The sequence below is a fragment of the Leucoraja erinacea genome, chromosome 43, assembly GCF_028641065.1.
Source record: "Leucoraja erinacea ecotype New England chromosome 43, Leri_hhj_1, whole genome shotgun sequence".
NCBI lineage: Eukaryota > Metazoa > Chordata > Chondrichthyes > Rajiformes > Rajidae > Leucoraja > Leucoraja erinaceus.
The window spans coordinates 1355950-1372899 of record NC_073419.1 but is presented as its reverse complement, the minus strand read 5'-3'; the positions used below and the strand labels follow the sequence as shown (position 1 = coordinate 1372899).

Genomic DNA, 16950 nt, shown 5'->3' with positions numbered 1-16950 from the left:
TGTGTTTTATGGGTCCAGATATATTAGACGATTGTTTGAATAGACATGCCGATACAAGTATTTATTTAGCGAATGCAAAGTCCTTTAGCCAAGCAGTTGCCTCTTGATTTGCTGTATGAAGGGTGACAAGGATACAAGTAAGTTGATATCTTACATTTATAATACTTTTCCAAATATTGACACCCCACCTTCTGAGATTTATAGGCGAGCATGGGAGGACGAGTTGAGTTTACCCATTTCAAAAGATATATGGGAGGAAAGCCTACTATACATACACTACTGTTCCTTAAATGCCAGGCATTGCCTGATACAATTCAAAGTATTACATAGGTTATACTACTCAAAGACCAAACTGAACAAGATCTTCCCAACTGTTTCCTCTCTCTGTGATGAATGTCACCTCCAAGAAGCTACCCTAACCCATTATTTTGTATCCTGCATAAAAACACAAAACTTCTGGACGGGAATATTCAATATCATTTCTAAAACACTCAAAATTCAATTGGAGTCAAATTCAAAATTAATAATATTAGGAATGTCAGAGGGCTGCCCTAAGTTAACGATATTCCAAAGACGCTTCCTTGACTATGGTTTAATAACTGCGAAAAAACTTATACTTAAATTCTGGAAAAAGATATCAGTTCCCACAGTGAAGATGTGGATCACTGAAATGACCGATACACTACATCTAGAAAAATAAGGCTTGTTTTGTCTGACAAATCGGATCAATTTTCCAAAATATGGTCTCCTCGCATTGAATTTCTTCAACAACAGAATGGTTGAACACAAATTCAAAACCGATGCCAGGGTCGGGTGAGCGGGCGTAGGGAAGGGGAGTGGGATATATCTCCGCTTTTTTTTTCACTTCTTCGTTAGTTCAGAAGTTTTTCTTTTTTTCTTTTTCGTATCTTTTTCAAAATTCTTTCTTTTCTTTTTCCTTTCTTCTTTCTTTCCCTTCTTTCCTTTTTTCTTTTTTCCGATTTACTTATTAGTTTATAAAATGAAAAAATAAAAAAAATAAAGCTATTGTGCTTTATGTAAAATGATGAGAGGGATAGACAGAGTTGATGTGGACAAGCTTTTCCCATTGAGAATAGGGAAGATTCAAACAAGAGGACATGACTTCAGAATTAAGGGACAGAAGTTCAGGGGTAACATGAGGGGGAACTTCTTTACTCAGAGAGTGGTAGCGGTGTGGAATGAGCTTCCAGTGGAAGTGGTGGCGGCAGGTTAGTTGGTATCATTTAAAAATAAATTGGGATAGGCATATGGATGAGAAGGGAATGGAGGGTTATGGTATGAGTGCAAGCAGGTGGGACTAAGGGAAAAAAGTTGTTCGGCACGGACTTGTAGGGCCGAGATGGCCTGTTTCCGTGCTGTAATTGTTATATGGTTATATGGTTATACAACTACAATTTGTAAAAGGCACTTTATAAGACAGAGGGCTATGGGCTAAATGCAGGCAAATGGGACTAACCCAACACGCCAACTTGGTCTACATGGATAAGATGGGCGAAGGGCATGTTTTCATGCTGTGCAGCTCAATGTTACTATGACTAGTTCTCTCGCCAAGAGGAGAGTAAATGGATGCAAGAAGGATTAGATCGGAGGTGGCGAAAATGTGTCAAACCAAGATTGCCAATGCAAATTGGAGGAACAGCATCTCATATTTCGCTTGGGCAGCTTACAGTACAGTTGTATGAATATTAATTAATCTAACTTCACATAGCCCCGGCATTCCCTCACTCTCTCTCTATCCCTCCCCCATCCAAGTTGCACCAGCTTCTCGGTTTCATCCAACAGCTGGCGATGGCCTGTTCTCTTTGTCATCGTTATTTTTTTGCATATCTTTCATTCATTGTTCTTTATCTCTCTACATCACCGCCTATATCTCTCATTACCCTTATCCCTAACCAGTCTGAACAAGGGTCTCGACCCAAAGCGTCATCCATTCCTTCTCTCTAAATGTAGAATAAATTAATTTAGAGGGAAATTAATGGAAAATGGAATGCGGAGACTTGGCAGATTTGCTTTGAGATTTTATTGCACGATATCATGGAGAGATGGCTGCAGTAAAACTGCTCACCAGTTCTCTGACTTCACTGTAGAATTAGCCAACAGTTATACTGTGCAGTAAACAACTTATGTCTACTTTTGTTAGATACTACTCTACGAAAATATTCGATCAACTACATGGGTACCAATTATTTCATTAGTCATGACATACATTTTGCTTATGTTAGTCTGATTCAACAACAGATGGTTAATACAAGTCAAACACAATACAAGGGCATCTTGACATTATTCTATCTCACCTTTCATGCGGCACCACGCCATCATCCCCTCTCCGTGCCAATTATAAGCCCCCCACATTTACAGTAACATTTCTATGCCAGAAGCATGTGATTTATTGTAACTTCTCACAGATGGGAAAACAAGCTTTGTTATCTCCTCTACTATTTCATGTTTACATTTACTATCCACCCTTCAACACATTCCCAGACAGGTGGTAATGCGTCTAATCTTACTTTGCCGATTCCCACAAACCTCTTCTGCATCTGGTCAAGCGAGAACTGCCAATTGTCTCATCCACGCACCCTTTCGTTACCTTATTCAATTCCAATCAAAATTAAGTAAGGAAGGATATTAATTTTTCTTCCACACTAGAGATGCTGCCTGTCCCGCTGAGTTACTCCAGTTTTTTGTGTCTACGGTTTAAACTAGCATCTGCAGTTCCTTCCTGCACAAGATTGTCAGTGTCTGGAACTCTGTGCCAGGAAGGTCAATGTAGCATTTTAAGTATCTGAATACATCTCTATAATCTCAGTGCCGGGAAATGGGATTAAGCTAAACATGTTTTCCTGACCATGTGGCTGTTGCATCTGCCCTACTTTTCCAATTCTACTTTCTCCCATTTCGAACATTAGGCTCATTTCCAGGATCCCATTGCAGATAGGATATAATTTCCTTGGAGAATATGCAGCTTCCTCAGAATGATGCTGAGGCTAAATGATACATAGATTTTGCAAATACTTTCTTGGCATTCCCTTGAATATAGATCAATGGGTACAGTAATTGAGGTGGTTATGTTTCTGGAGGATAGGAGCCAGAACAAGTCACAATATGTTATTTCATCTTGGGCTTTTGAAAGTAAAGGTAGACACAAAATACTGAACTCAGCAGGACAGGCAGCATCTTTAGTGTGAAAGAAACATTAATGTCCTTCCTTACTTAACTTTAATTGGAATTGAATAAGGTAACGGAAGGGTGCGTGGATGTGACAATTGGCAGCTCTCGCTTGACCAGGTGCAGAAGAGGTTTGTGGGAATCAGCAAAGTAAGATTAGACGTATTACCCCTTGTCTGGGAATGTGTTGAAGGGTGGATAGTTAATGTAAACATGAAATAGTAGAGGAGATAATGAAGCTTGTTTTCCCATCTGTGAGAAGTTACTTCTATGGAGAGAAGTACATTTTTTTTCTACAGAGGAAAATGAAATAATGTCCCCAATATCAAGGTCAATATTTTAAAACCAAATTTAATATTTGAACACTATCTCCATCGCAGGTGATAGACTCCTGACCGACATCCACTACAAACCCACTGACTCCCATGGCTATCTGAACTACACTTCTTCCCACCCTGCCTCTTGTAAGGACTCCATCCCCTACTGACAATTCCTCCGCCTACGCCGCATCTGCTCCCAGGATGAGGCGTTCCACACCAGGACATCTGAAATGTCCTCATTATTCAGGGAATGGGGAATCTCCTCCTCCACCACAGATGAGGCTCGCACCAGGGTCTCTTCCATACTCCGCAACACTGCTCTCTCTCGCCATCCCCACACTCGCAACAAGGGCCGAGTCCCCCTAGTCCTCACCTTTCACCCCACCAGCCGTCACATACAACAAATAATCCTACGTCATTTCCGCCACCTCCAACGTGACCCCACCACTCGCCACGTCTTCCCATCTCCCCCTATGTCTGCCTTCCGCAAAGACCGCTCCCTCCGCAACTCCCTTGTCAATTCTTCCCTTCCCTCCCGTACCACCCCCTCCCCGGGCACTTTCCGTTGCAACCGCAAGAAATGCAACACCTGTCCCTTTACCTCCCTCCTCTACTCCATTCAAGGACCCAAGCAGTCGTTCCAGGTGCGACAGAGGTTCACCTGTATCTCCTCCAACCTCATCTACTGCATCCGCTGCTCTAGATGTCAGCTAATCTACATCGGTGAGACTAAGCGGAGGTTGGGCGATCGTTTCGCCAAACACCTCCGCTCGGTCCGCAATAACCAAGCTGATCTCCCTGTGGCTCAGCACTTCAACTCCCCCTCCCATTCCGTCTCTGACCTCTCTGTCCTGGGTCTCCTCCATGGCCACAGCGAGCAACACCAGAAATTGGAGGAACAGCACCTCATATTCCGCCTGGGGAGTGAATCCAGATGGCATGAACGTTGAATTCTCCCAATTTTGCTAGCCCTTGCTGTCTCCTCCCCTTCCTCAGCCCTCGAGCTGTCTCCTCCCATCCCCCAGCCCTCGGGCTCCCCCTCCTCCCTTTTTCCTTCCTTCTCCCCGCCACCCCCTATCAGTCTGAAGAAGGGTTTCGGCCCGAAACGTTACCTATCTCCTTCGCTCCATAGATGCTGCTGCACCCGCTGAGTTTCTCCAGCATTTTTGTGTGAGAACAAGTAAACTGCATGGGGTGTCAATAGACAATAGGTGCAGGAGTAGGCCGTTCGGCCCTTCAAGCCAGCTCCGCCATTCAATATGTTCATGGCTGATCATCCCCAATCAGTACCCCGTTCCTGCCTTCTCCCCATATCCCCTGACTCCGCTATCTTTAAGAGCCCTATCTAGCTCTCTTTAAATTATCCAGAGAACCAGCCTCCACCGCCCTCTGAGGCAGAGAATTCCACTGATTCACAACTCTCTGTGTGAAAAAGTGTTTCCTCGTCTCTGTTCTAAATGGCTTACCCCTTATTCCTAAACTGTGGCCCCTGGTTCAGGACTCCCCCAACATCGGGAACATGTTTCCTGCCTCTAACTTGTCCAAACCCTGAACAATCTTATATGTTTCAATGAGATATCCGCTCATCCTTCTAAAATCCCGAGTGTACAAGCCCAGCCGCTCCATTCTCTCAGCATATGACAGTCCCGTCATCCCGGGAATTAACCTTGTAAACCTACGCTGCACTCCCTCAATAGCAAGAATGTCCTTCCTCAAATTAGGGGACCAAAACGGCACACAATACTCCAGGTGTGGTCTCACTAGGGTTATGTACAACTGCAGAAGGAACTCTTTGCTCCTATACTCGACTCCTCTTGTTATAAACAAGAGTGTCATGTTGGCTTGGTTGCTTAATGGTTTAGACTCCTGCTGTGAGTCTCCATCTTTGGGCCAAAGTCCCAGATCCCAGTTAAAGCTCAAAGGCTCCTTATAGAAATGAATAAAAATAGCTGTCAAGGACCCCTAGTTTGCCTCCACTTTCTTATTCCTCTATTTCCTGAGGTACTTGATTTCTTGCTGATGAGACCCTAGTTCTGAAGTAGCAACACTCCCTCACCTTCAAGAGAAAATTCAAATCCTAAAACCCCTGTCCCACGGTACGAGTTCATTCCAAGAGCTCTCCCGAGTTTGCCCCGATTCGAACTCGGAGATTTACGGTAATGGCCACTCGTCGGTACTCGGGGCTCTCGTGGACATTTTTCATCCTGTTGAAAAATCTTCAGGAGTCTTCCCGTGCTTACCTGCCATAAGCGAGTCTTCCCGAGTACCTGCCGTTAGCGAGTCTTCCCGAGTACCCGCCGTTAGCGCTAAGAGACGTCCCCGAGCTCCGACGTACCCGCTACGTTCATTCTCCGTGCTTACCACGAGTTTGATTTTTTTTAAAACTCAGGAGAGCTCTTGGAATGAACTCGCACCGTGGGACAGGGACATAAGACACTTTGAGATACGAGGGAGAAGTCATATCTGGGAAACACTTGGAAAGATATCAGTTGATTTAAGTAAATATGATAAAGTACATATTTATTTGTTATTGTAGTTTTATGTTATACTTGATTTAATCTGTGCATCTTTCTTTTTAAGGAAATCACACCAACCCAAGGCTGAAGTAAGTTTTCACTAATGATTGATTGTATTTCAGAGAAATAGTTGGTGCAAATGCAAAAAAATCAGTTGTGGTGTATTATAAGTAGCAATGTTACAAAATTTTGAGATTTAAAAAATCAAGTCTGCAATTTATCCCATCAGATAAAGCATAACAATATGTTTAATTTGACACCTAATTCACTTTCATATCTCAAGTAATAAAAAAGTTATGGCCATTTTCATACTCGGAAATTAGCATCTTGTTCCCTATTGATTTTCTATGGACATAACAAAAAAGCTGTGATCGTGGACAGTCAAAAGCACATAACCTTCTTAAAAATTAAGAGAACTGAATTAAATTTTCAGTTATCATAGATTGAAGCATTCTGAAACAAATATAAAATAATCTTACTTGGATGACCTGAAATTAAAGCATATAATTAGTTAGTTACCCAATTGTAGCTAATTTCAAACTTCAATTTACTAGATCTAAACATCTATCCATTTCTTAATAAATGATTAACATTTTTAAATAGCCCAAGTGTCCAAATAATATTCACAAATAATTCACAATAAAGCATGATTTTTAAATCTCATTTACATCAATTTATAGGCCAAATGGAAGGAATTTAGTGTTCAATTGGTGTAAATTAAAGTCAATTTAAATCGGCTTTCTAGTGGGTTCCTGTGAACGCGCTGGTTTAGAACGTTCACATTGCGCTGGATTTGTGCCCTCAAGTGCCCAGAAAAATACTGCGGGATATAAAGAGCCCAAAATGAACTACTCGCTATAGAAAACTTTAATAACAGGGTTATCAACAAGCCCCATTTAATGTAAAAATAAGGTACATACCTTTAATTGTTTGCTTTATAAAACCCTGGGGCTGCGAGAGGTTGCGGGTTGACAGAGTGATTTTTAAACTACTATAAATATTATACAAGGCCATAAAAACTAATAATACCTTTTGCGACGGGGTCTTTCAGCGATTTTCCGTTAATGATTTACTTGGCTGAACATTTTCGATTGGAACAGCCTAGTAAAAATCGCGTTTTAAACCCGCCCCCTCTAAACAGCGCCAAAATCGCGCACACGGGGTAGGGCAGATGCTCAGCAACGATTCAGGTAGGTTTTGTAACATACCTATTATAAGGATCCTGTTTCCTATTCTCTCTCTGCTGGTCACCAATTCTTGCTCTAGCTGCATTTCCTTAAGGTGCAGGCTGACCACAATTGAACGCATGCTGTCCACTTAGCTGGGTCTCACAGATGTACTCACACAAGTAAAGCCTATGGCATTTCCTGCAGATGTAGTCATCTAGACTGCTCATGGCATCGTTATGTCCTCGCATGCAGCTGGCCATACAACAGATAGGACTGAGCTGAGATTGATGGAGAAACTTAGAAAAGTATAACACAGATACAGACCATTCGGCCCATAGTTCTGTGCCAAACATGATGCCAACAAAACTAATCTCATTTACCTGTACATGACCAATATCATTCCATTCCCTGCATATCCACATGCCTATCTAAATGCCACTTAAACGCCACTATAGTATCTGCCTCACCACCACCTCTGACACCGCATTCTAAGCACCAACTCCTTCTGTGTAAAAAAACCTTGCCGTATACATCTGAATGGATTATTTATTATCACATGTGACTAGTTAAGGGCCTGTCCCACTTTCCCGAGTTATTCACGAATTTTCCCGAGTTTTCCCCTTGATACAAACTCACAGAATGGTCGTAATGGGTCCGTAGATATATCGTAGCGGCATGTTATGCCAGGTACTCGGGGCATCAGGTAAGTTGCTATTTTCCTCCTCCCAACTTTTTTTACTCGTGGACATTTTTTATCAGGCTGGAAAAAACGTCCCAACTTACCTGATGTCCCAAGTGCCTGCGGCTGGCATAACGAGCCGCTACGATATATCCACGGCCTCCTACGGACTCGCTACGAACACATAGTTTGAATCAAGGGAAAACTCGGGAAAATTTGTGAATAGTTCGGGAAAGTGCGACGGGCCCTTTACAGTGAAATTCTTTGTTTTGCCTACCGTGGGTATTTAAAGAGTCACCACATAAAGGGCACGAGAAAGTTACAAAGTATCCCACGCCCAGGACCACCTTTGTTCAGATTGATTGCTGCTGCAATTTATTTGGTAAGTGGGTGAGGATGGAGGTTAAATTAAGTTCAGTCAGGCATGAACACATTTCAAACATCAAATGGTGTGATTTTGTACTTTTAACTCTTGATTTAAAATACATTTGGGCAGGTACATGGATAGGAAAGGTTTAAAGGGAAATGGGCGAAACGTGATCAGGTGGGACTCGTGTGGATGGGGGAGCTTAGTCGGCATGGGCAAGTTAGGCCAAAGGGCCTGTTTCTATGCTGTATAACTTGATGATTCTATAGAGATAATGACAGTATTCTAACGTATTATCAAATGTTGCAAATAATGTAACTATTTTCTTTCAAACAGGTCTGTGATGTGTCATTTCATCTTGACTCTTCCAAGAGTAAACCAATGAAAAACATGTGAAAATCTGGACATTTGTGATCACCTGGGTGCAAAGCATTCGGACCAAGTTGACATTTCGGCTTCAAGAAAACCTTTGAACTGCTTTTAGTTCAGAAGCTAAAAGAAAAGGAAGATAAATCATTTCAGTAATCATGGTTAAGAACGAACTGCAGATTCAGCAATCATGATGATACTTTTAAAAGAAAAGTTCAATGTTAAAAGTTGAGTGTACATATTATGTCCTTAACCTCAACTAAAGGTTCAAAGCTTGGGTCTGATCCTGTTCCATTCTCACACATTTGCATTAATTTTTAATTAAACTTTTTAATTAATTTAAAAAAATAAACTGGTGATTTAAAAAATGTAATATATAAAACAAAAACACATGAAGCCATCATCTTAGATAAAAAACTAACCATAACTAGTTAATGAATGTACTCAAGGGGAAGATCCTCCTCTGTGACAGCAGTGTCCCTAGTTCTATGCCAATAAGGTTCACTTTAATCTGCCCTCTGGTACTTCAACAAGCTTCTCAATTGAGTTTAAAAGAAGAATATCTAGATGGACTCTTATCTGCTGCCTGGGTATTCATTTAGGATCCATTGAAGACAAGACGCCTGTAAAATCCTACTCCCTAACATTTGGACACAGCGTTGCGGGACCACCAATGGGGAGGGGGGGGGCAGAGGGGAACAAGGGTGGGCCTGGCACGGGATACATTTTAACGTTGTCAGTGCCATTTATGTAGCGACCATTGCATACCCAAGCAAAGACTTTCACTGTAACTTGTCACATGTGGCAATAAACTATTCAATTCAATTTGGAAACCTTTATCAAAGTTGGGAATGCAGACAAATTGAACAGCAATCTGCAATGTTCATACTTATAGAATCACATCCACTAACTGACATCAACCAACTGAGATCCAAGACCCATTTCTTACCGTCTTACTGATACAGATGCACCTGAAGTAGGGGGTGCAGTAAGGAGTGCGATGCAGTGAGATTCTCAACTTTGACTTCATACTTCATGTGTGTCCATTGATTTAAAGCCAATCGGGGAAATAACATTTTCACTGGCAATTTTGAATACGGAAGAAGTATTAATGGTACAAGAGCATTGAATACATTGTGGACCAGGAACATCAATGTTCATCACTTCAGTAGTATTACCGATGACGAGTTGTGTCCTGAAGGGCACTGCTATCAGTCCATATTTTGGTTACAGTAATACAATACCATTTATTTGTCATTTGAACCTCACATGAGGTTCAAAGGAAATTTGGTTTCTGCAGTCATACAAGAAAAGAACCAAGACGCACACCAACACAATTTACACAAACATCCATCACAGTGAATCTCCTCCTCACTGTGATGGAAGGCAAAGTCTTGTCTCTCCCCTGCTCTCCATTCTTCTCCCAATGTCAAAGTCAAAGCCCCCGCGGCCATTTAAAGTCGTGCCGTGCGATGCGAGACCCTGCTCCGGGACTTGATGTTGGAGCCCCCGGCGGGCGCTAGCAAGTCCGCGGCCATTTAAAGCCATGCCGGGCGATGTAAGGCCCTGCTCCAGGTCACTTTCAATCCCGCAATTCGGGCGGGAGAAGTCGCCGTTTTGACAGATCAAAGATCTAAGCTACTTAATTCATCTTCATTGTTTCAAATTGATCAATCTAAGACAGGACACAAAGCAAATTGAATAATTGCATTTAAAATTAACATGGTAAAAGATGATAGTGGAGGGTTATTTCTGTGATTAGAAAATGTGACTGCGGTGCTGGCACCGTTATATAAATGAATAGTTTACATATAAATATAGAATATATGATTTTTAACATTACAGATATGAAAATTGGTGGCAGTGTTCATCAGTTGGTCAATGGACAGAGTAATGACGGATGGAATTTAACCCTGGTAAATTGAAGAGGATGCACCTTGGCAGGACTAATAACGTAGGGTGCAGGGGAATATAAAGGCACCTTGGTTTAAGAGTCCAAGAATCTCTTAAGGTGGCATCAAGATGGTTTAAAAAAAGCCATACAGGATATATGTTTTTATTAGCCAGGGCATAGAATATAAAGACAGGGAGGTGATAGTACAACTTTACAAAACATTGGTCAGGCCACAGCTGTATAGTTCTGGTCACCATCCGATAGCAAGGATATTGGTGATGAAGCAGAGGAGAATCACCAATGTTGTCTAGGGTTTTTTTCGGTATGTGGAGACACAAAATAGATGAGGCATGTTTCTTAAGAGGAGGAAACTGAGAAGGGACCTCAGAGAGACATACAAACGTTTCCCTGCAGCATGGGTATCTAAAACCACAAGGCTTTAAGGTTAGAGGGGTTCAGGAATGCAATGCCTAAAGGGCCTGTCCCACTGTACGAGCTAATTTAAGAACTCTCCCGAATTTAAAAAAGAAATCAAACTCGTGGTAAGCACGTAGAATGTACGTAGCGGGTACGTCGGAGCTCGGGACATCTCTTAGCGGCTCGTAGCGCTAACGGCAGGTACTCGGGAAACGCAGTAAACGCGTGAAGATTTTTCAACATGTTGAAAAAATTTCCACGAGAGCCCCGAGTACCTACGAGCGGCTATTACCTTAATTCTCCGAGTTCAAATCAGGGGAAACTCGGGAGAACTCGTGAATTACCTCGTACAGTGGGACAGGGTCTTTAGGATGTGGTGGAGGCAGGCACCCTCACAACATGCAATCTATCTAGATGAGCACTTGAATTGTCAACGTACCGGAACTATCGGTCAACTGTCAGTAAATAGGATTAGTATAGACAGGTATTTAACAGTTAATATGATGATGGTGGGCCTGTTTCTACAAGACTGATTCTTGTAGACCGTTTGCTATGTCGCTCTTCCAGGGAGATGCTAAATGCATTTCGTTGTCTCTGTACTGTACACTGACAATGACAATTAAAATTGAATCTGAATCTGAATCTGATTCCATAGGCTTTAATTTTGTTTATTAATTTATCCTCTATAACTTTGACTGTCACTCTGCTAAAACCCACCACTGCATCAGCTGTTCCATTATCCAGCACATTTAGTCGAGTCATATCCATGTTATTTCATTAATTATTCAATCTGTCACAATATTAACATGGATCGTTTAATTAAAAAAAAATTCTTGTATATATATAGATCAAATACCATTTACCATAATATTCCTGATATTACTCTAGATAAATATTAGGATTCAATTTAGTTGATTGTCATGTACACCAGCGTGCAATGTAATTCCTCGTTTGCCAATGTTTCTCTTTCCCCTTTACAATGTAAATATATTAATGCTCATTAAAAGCAGTTCATTGATTCCATTTTCCTCATTGAAAAACAATTGTAAATCAAACAGTGATGGGATGTAAGTCTCTGAAATCTTTATTTAAAATTGATTGGATTCATGTACTTTGGCATAAGTTTGATTTGCGTCCTTGCACACATCCTTTGGATTTGAACTTGCTTTCTTTGTGTGCGACTGGACAAGCATTCAGGTTTAAATGATCCTGGAATCATGTAAAAAGGACCTCCTCGAATGTGCAAAACCTCCAAGTTTTTTGTGTTCAAGAAGGAACTGGAGATGCTGGAAAATCGAAGGTACACAACAAAGCTGGAGAAACTCAGCGGGTGCAGCAGCATCGATGGAGCAAAGGAAATAGGCGACGTTTCGGGCCCGAAACGTCGCCTATTTCCTTTGCTCCATCGATGCTGCTGCACCCGCTAAGTTTCTCCAGCTATTTTGTGTATCTCCAAGTTTTTATGTCTGGTGCATTCCTTTCAGAACATTTTCTCAAAAATAACTGGTCAAAATGTATGTACTTATGTTTAAATACACACTTTGAAAATAGAGAAAGTATCGGAAATGTGCAAATAAAGAATTTTGAACAAGTTCAATAATTCAATCCTCAGTGTTACTTGTTAATCCAATCTATTCAGTTACTTTCAAAATGTGAATGCAAGATGGCTAGATAACGTACTTTTCAGAGGTGATCTACACATTTTGTTTGTTGCCTGTAGGCTTACATGTATGCAATTTTCATATTAAAACTAGACCAAGTGCAGACCCGTTGGGGTCTGTTTCTCCAACGGCGTTTGCGGGGGGGGGGGGGGGGGGCTGCGGAATCACACTCACATTAACCACCCCCCTAACACACAGGGAGGGGGGGTGAGAAGAGGGGAGGGAGGGGAGAGGAGGGGGAGGAAACTGGAAACAGGATTTGGGAGGGAAAGGGAGAGCGGGTAGGGGGTGAGAGAGGGGGGATGGGGAGAGAGATGTGGGGGGAGGAGGGAGGGGTGAGGGGTGGGGGAGAGAGGGGAAAGAGTGGGGATGGAGAGTGGAGGGGGAAGGGCGGAGAGAAGTGGAAGAGTGGGGAGGGAGGGGTTGGGGAAGGGAGTGGGGGGGAGAGGGAAGGGGGTGGGGTAGAGAGTGAAGGGAGGTGGGGGAGAGAGGCATGGGTGGGAGAGGGAGAGGGGTGAGGAGAGGGAAACATAGAAGCATAAGATTCTATAAGATCACCCGTCAATCTTCTAAATTCTAGCGAGTACAAGTCGAGTCTATCCTGCCTTTCTTCATATGAAAGTCCTGACATCCCAGGAACCAGTCTGGTGAACCTTCTCTGTACTACCTTTATGGCAATAATGTCTTTGGGCATTGGGCATTGTGACATCACACGATGTAACGTTCACCAGGGGCTGGGGCTTGTGCAAAGGTATATGTAAATGAATCCATCCTGATTGGACATCTGCGAGCATTGGGCATTGTGACATCACACGATGGAAACGAATCAAAAGGCAGAAAGGCAGCCGGACAGACGGCAGGCGGCAGCCACAGACTTTTATATGATAGATAGAAGAAGATAGATAGATAGATAGATAGATAGATAGATAGATAGATAGATAGATAGATAGATAGATAGATAGATAGATAGATAGATAGATGTAGCTTAGATCTGTTTGGTCCATTAACTCGCAGGCACTTTTTAAGCGCAGATTTTGATTGCTTTCCATTCTACCCATAGAGATATAATATCTATAATAGACTTTATTTGTATTTCTATGATTCTACAGACCTTGGCTGGGAACCTGGGGCTCACCAAAATTGTTCCCAATTGGGCCCCGCACCTCCTAAGGCCGGCCCGGCTGTGGCTTCAAGCTTCTTGCTACTGTATGCAACAAAAAATACGGCATTGCTACTTACTTGAGTTATGACCTACATGATTTCTGTGTTCTTGAGGAATTTTGCTCCAATGACAACGTCATTGCTGCTGTGAGGACTGTCACAAATGTATATAAACCCCCTGCCTCCATGCTACCCACTTTCCACCACCCAGACGTCCATGCAGGGGACTTTAACAGTCAATATCACTCATCCTGGGGCTACTCAACCAATGACGAGAATGGGGAATTACTGGATATGTGGACATCCAACAATGATCGTTACTTCCTCCATGATGCCAGGCAACCAGGCACATTCCACTCAAGCAGATGGAGGAGAGACTACAATTCAGAACTCTGCTTCACATCGAAAACCAGTTGGCTGCCTGCTCCATGTGTCACGTAAGATATAGATAAGCATCTCAGATACAGTACAAGTGTATAGCAGCAGTGCAGTGAGACAGTATACAGTGTTGCCTGTTTAGCACCAATTTCCAGTTGTTGTAAGTGCAGGGATCTTGATCTGACCATGAAGATCTGTTGCCCTGACGGCGTGGCAGAGACGGCCTGGTGTCCTCCGCCGCTGAAGGTTATGTCCGATCCATGTGCTCGACATCTTGGAGCGGCCCCAGGCTGTAGGAGGCGTTCTGCTGCCGAGGTAGGATTTGGGTTGATAGACACAAAAGGCTGGAGTAACTCTGCGGATCAGGCAGCATCTCTGGAGGAAAGGAATAGGTGACATTTCGGGTCGAGACCCTTCTTCAGACTGGGGTTGACGCCAGTTTTGAGGGGCAACAGCGTCGAGAGGGTCCTGGAGTCAGGTGCTGGAGACCTGGCGGTGACATCATTATCATATTGTATCAAATTAATAACAGTCAAATGGCAGAAACCCCTTTGTTGACGGATAGACCTAAGTTTAGTTGAGAGAAACAGGGCGGAAACAGTCTCTGCCCTTCTGAATCCACGCTGAGCAGCGATTCCCGTACACTAACACTATCCTACATACTGGGGACAATTTACAATTTGTGCAGCCATTTAACCTACAAGTCTGTGCGTCTTTGGAGTGTGGGAGGAAACCAGAGCACCCAGGGAAAACCCATGGATCATGGGTAGAACGTACAAGCTCTGTACAGAAAGCCACTGTAGTCAGGATCAAACCTGGGGAGGAAACTCCACCATCCCTTAACACTGTGGCATTTTAAATAACAATATGGCGGCAGAAAGGACTGCTTGCATCACAACAGGTATTAGTGACTACTACCAAGGCAAAGGTGAGCAGATTTCCTTATGAGTCCATGTGTAATGAGAAGTATAACCTTGTAACAGTAACCAGATTTCACTACAGTTTTTAATTAATTTGCAGGAATGAATTCAATTCAATTCAATTCAACTTTAATGTCATCGCACAAATACAAGTATCAGTACAACGAAATGCAGTTTTGCGTCAGTCCGTAGTAGTTGTACATAAAGAGAAAAAAAAAAAAAAAAAAAAAAAAAAAAAAAAAAAAAAAAAAAAAAAACAAGAAAAAAATAGAAAGAGAGAAGATACAGAATAATCAGGAAATACAGAATGATTAAACAAAGGGGGACGGAGGGACCAGAGAAATCTATCGTCGGGACTCCGAGTTCAGCAGTGTGATTGTGTTGTTATAGAAGCTTTTCCTCATCCTGCTGGTACGTGACCTGAGGCTCCTGTACCGCCTCCCTGATGGGAGGAGGGCAAACAGTCCATGGTTGGGGTGTGAGGGGTCTTTGATGATCTTCCCAGCCCGTCTCAGACACCGTTTTCGGTGGAGGGCATCCATGGCAGGGAGCGGGGCACCGATGGTGTGCTGCGCGGTTTTCACCACCCGTTGTAGTGCTTTCCTGTCCGCAGCAGTGCAGCTGCTGTACCATACCGTGAAGCAGGTGGTCAGGATACTCTCTATGGTACAGCGGTAAAAGTTGGTCAGGATCTGGGGGGACAGGTGGGCTTTCTTGAGCCTCCTAAGGAAGTAAAGGCGCTGCTGTGCCTTTTTGATCAGCTTGGAGGTGTTGAGGGACCAGGACAAGTCCTCCGAGATATGCACTCCGAGGAATTTATAGCTGGAGACGCGCTCCACCTCAGTCCCGTTGATATGGATGGCGGTATGACTGCCTCCTCTGGTCTGCCTGAAGTCGACAATAATCTCCTTCGTCTTTTTGGAGTTGAGGATGGGGTTATTGTCGGCACACCAGGTGGTCAGGTGCTGGATCTCATCCCTGTAGGCTGACTCATCGTTGTCGCTGATCAGTCCTACTACCGTGGTATCGTCAGCAAACTTAATAATGGCGTTGGATCCGTACTTTGGGACGCAGTCGTGGGTGAAGAGGGAGTAGAGGAGAGGGCTGAGCACACAGCCCTGTGGCACTCCGGTGTTCAGTGTTATAGTGGAGGAGGTGAGGTTATTGACCCTAACAGACTGTGGTCTGTTAGTGAGGAAGTCCAATGTCCAGTTGCAGAGGGAGGTGGAGATGCCAAGTCCACTGAGTTTGGTGATCAAGCTGGCTGGGATGACGGTGTTAAAGGCAGAGCTGAAATCAATGAACAGCAGCCTGATGTAGGAGTTGTTGTAGTCCAGGTGGGTCAGGGCAGAGTGTAGGGCCGCCGATATGGCGTCCTCTGTAGACCTGTTGGTCCGGTAGGCAAACTGATGGGGGTCCAGTGTGGGGGGGAGGCAGGCTTTGAGGTGAGCCAAGATCAGCCGCTCAAAGCACTTTGCAATGACAGGGGTGAGTGCCACTGGGCGGAAATCGTTGAGACTCCCTGTAGCTGACTGTTTGGGCACTGGCACGATGGTTGATGTCTTGAGGCAAGTGGGGACAACACCCTGGGCCAGTGAGAGATTGAAAATGTCGGCGAGGACTGGGGATAGTTGTCCAGCACATGCCCTAAGCACCCGGCCAGGGATGCCATCGGGGCCGGCAGCTTTGCGCTCATTCACCTTGCTCAGTGCATCTTGTACAGCAGAGGTGGAGAGGCTGAGAGGTTGTTCATTCGGGGGTGGAGCAACTTTAATGGCTGGGGTTTTGTTGTCTCGGTCAAAGCGAGCATAGAAGTGGTTTAGCTCATCAGGCAGGGTGTCGTTGTCTGGGGGAGGGGTGTTAACTTTCTGATAATCGGCAAGGGATTTGATTCCTTGCCACATGCGCCTGGG

General features: G+C 43.6%; 1 protein-coding gene across 3 annotated transcripts in view; it reads left to right on the top strand.

The window, feature by feature from the left end:
• tmem71 (transmembrane protein 71) overlaps nucleotides 1-12275 on the top strand; it is a 51303-nt gene extending 39028 nt beyond the window's left edge. For 2 of the 3 annotated variants that reach the window (XM_055664712.1, XM_055664709.1), the window contains exons 11-12: nucleotides 6087-6111; nucleotides 8574-12274. In XM_055664712.1, coding sequence (XP_055520687.1) covers nucleotides 6087-6110 — 24 coding nt within the window. In that variant the 3' untranslated portion in view covers nucleotide 6111; nucleotides 8574-12274. Of the gene's footprint in view, nucleotides 1-6086; nucleotides 6112-8573 lie in introns of all 3 variants that reach the window. The other variant, XM_055664708.1, reaches the window with a different exon arrangement.
• Nucleotides 12276-16950: the final 4675 nt, after the last annotated feature.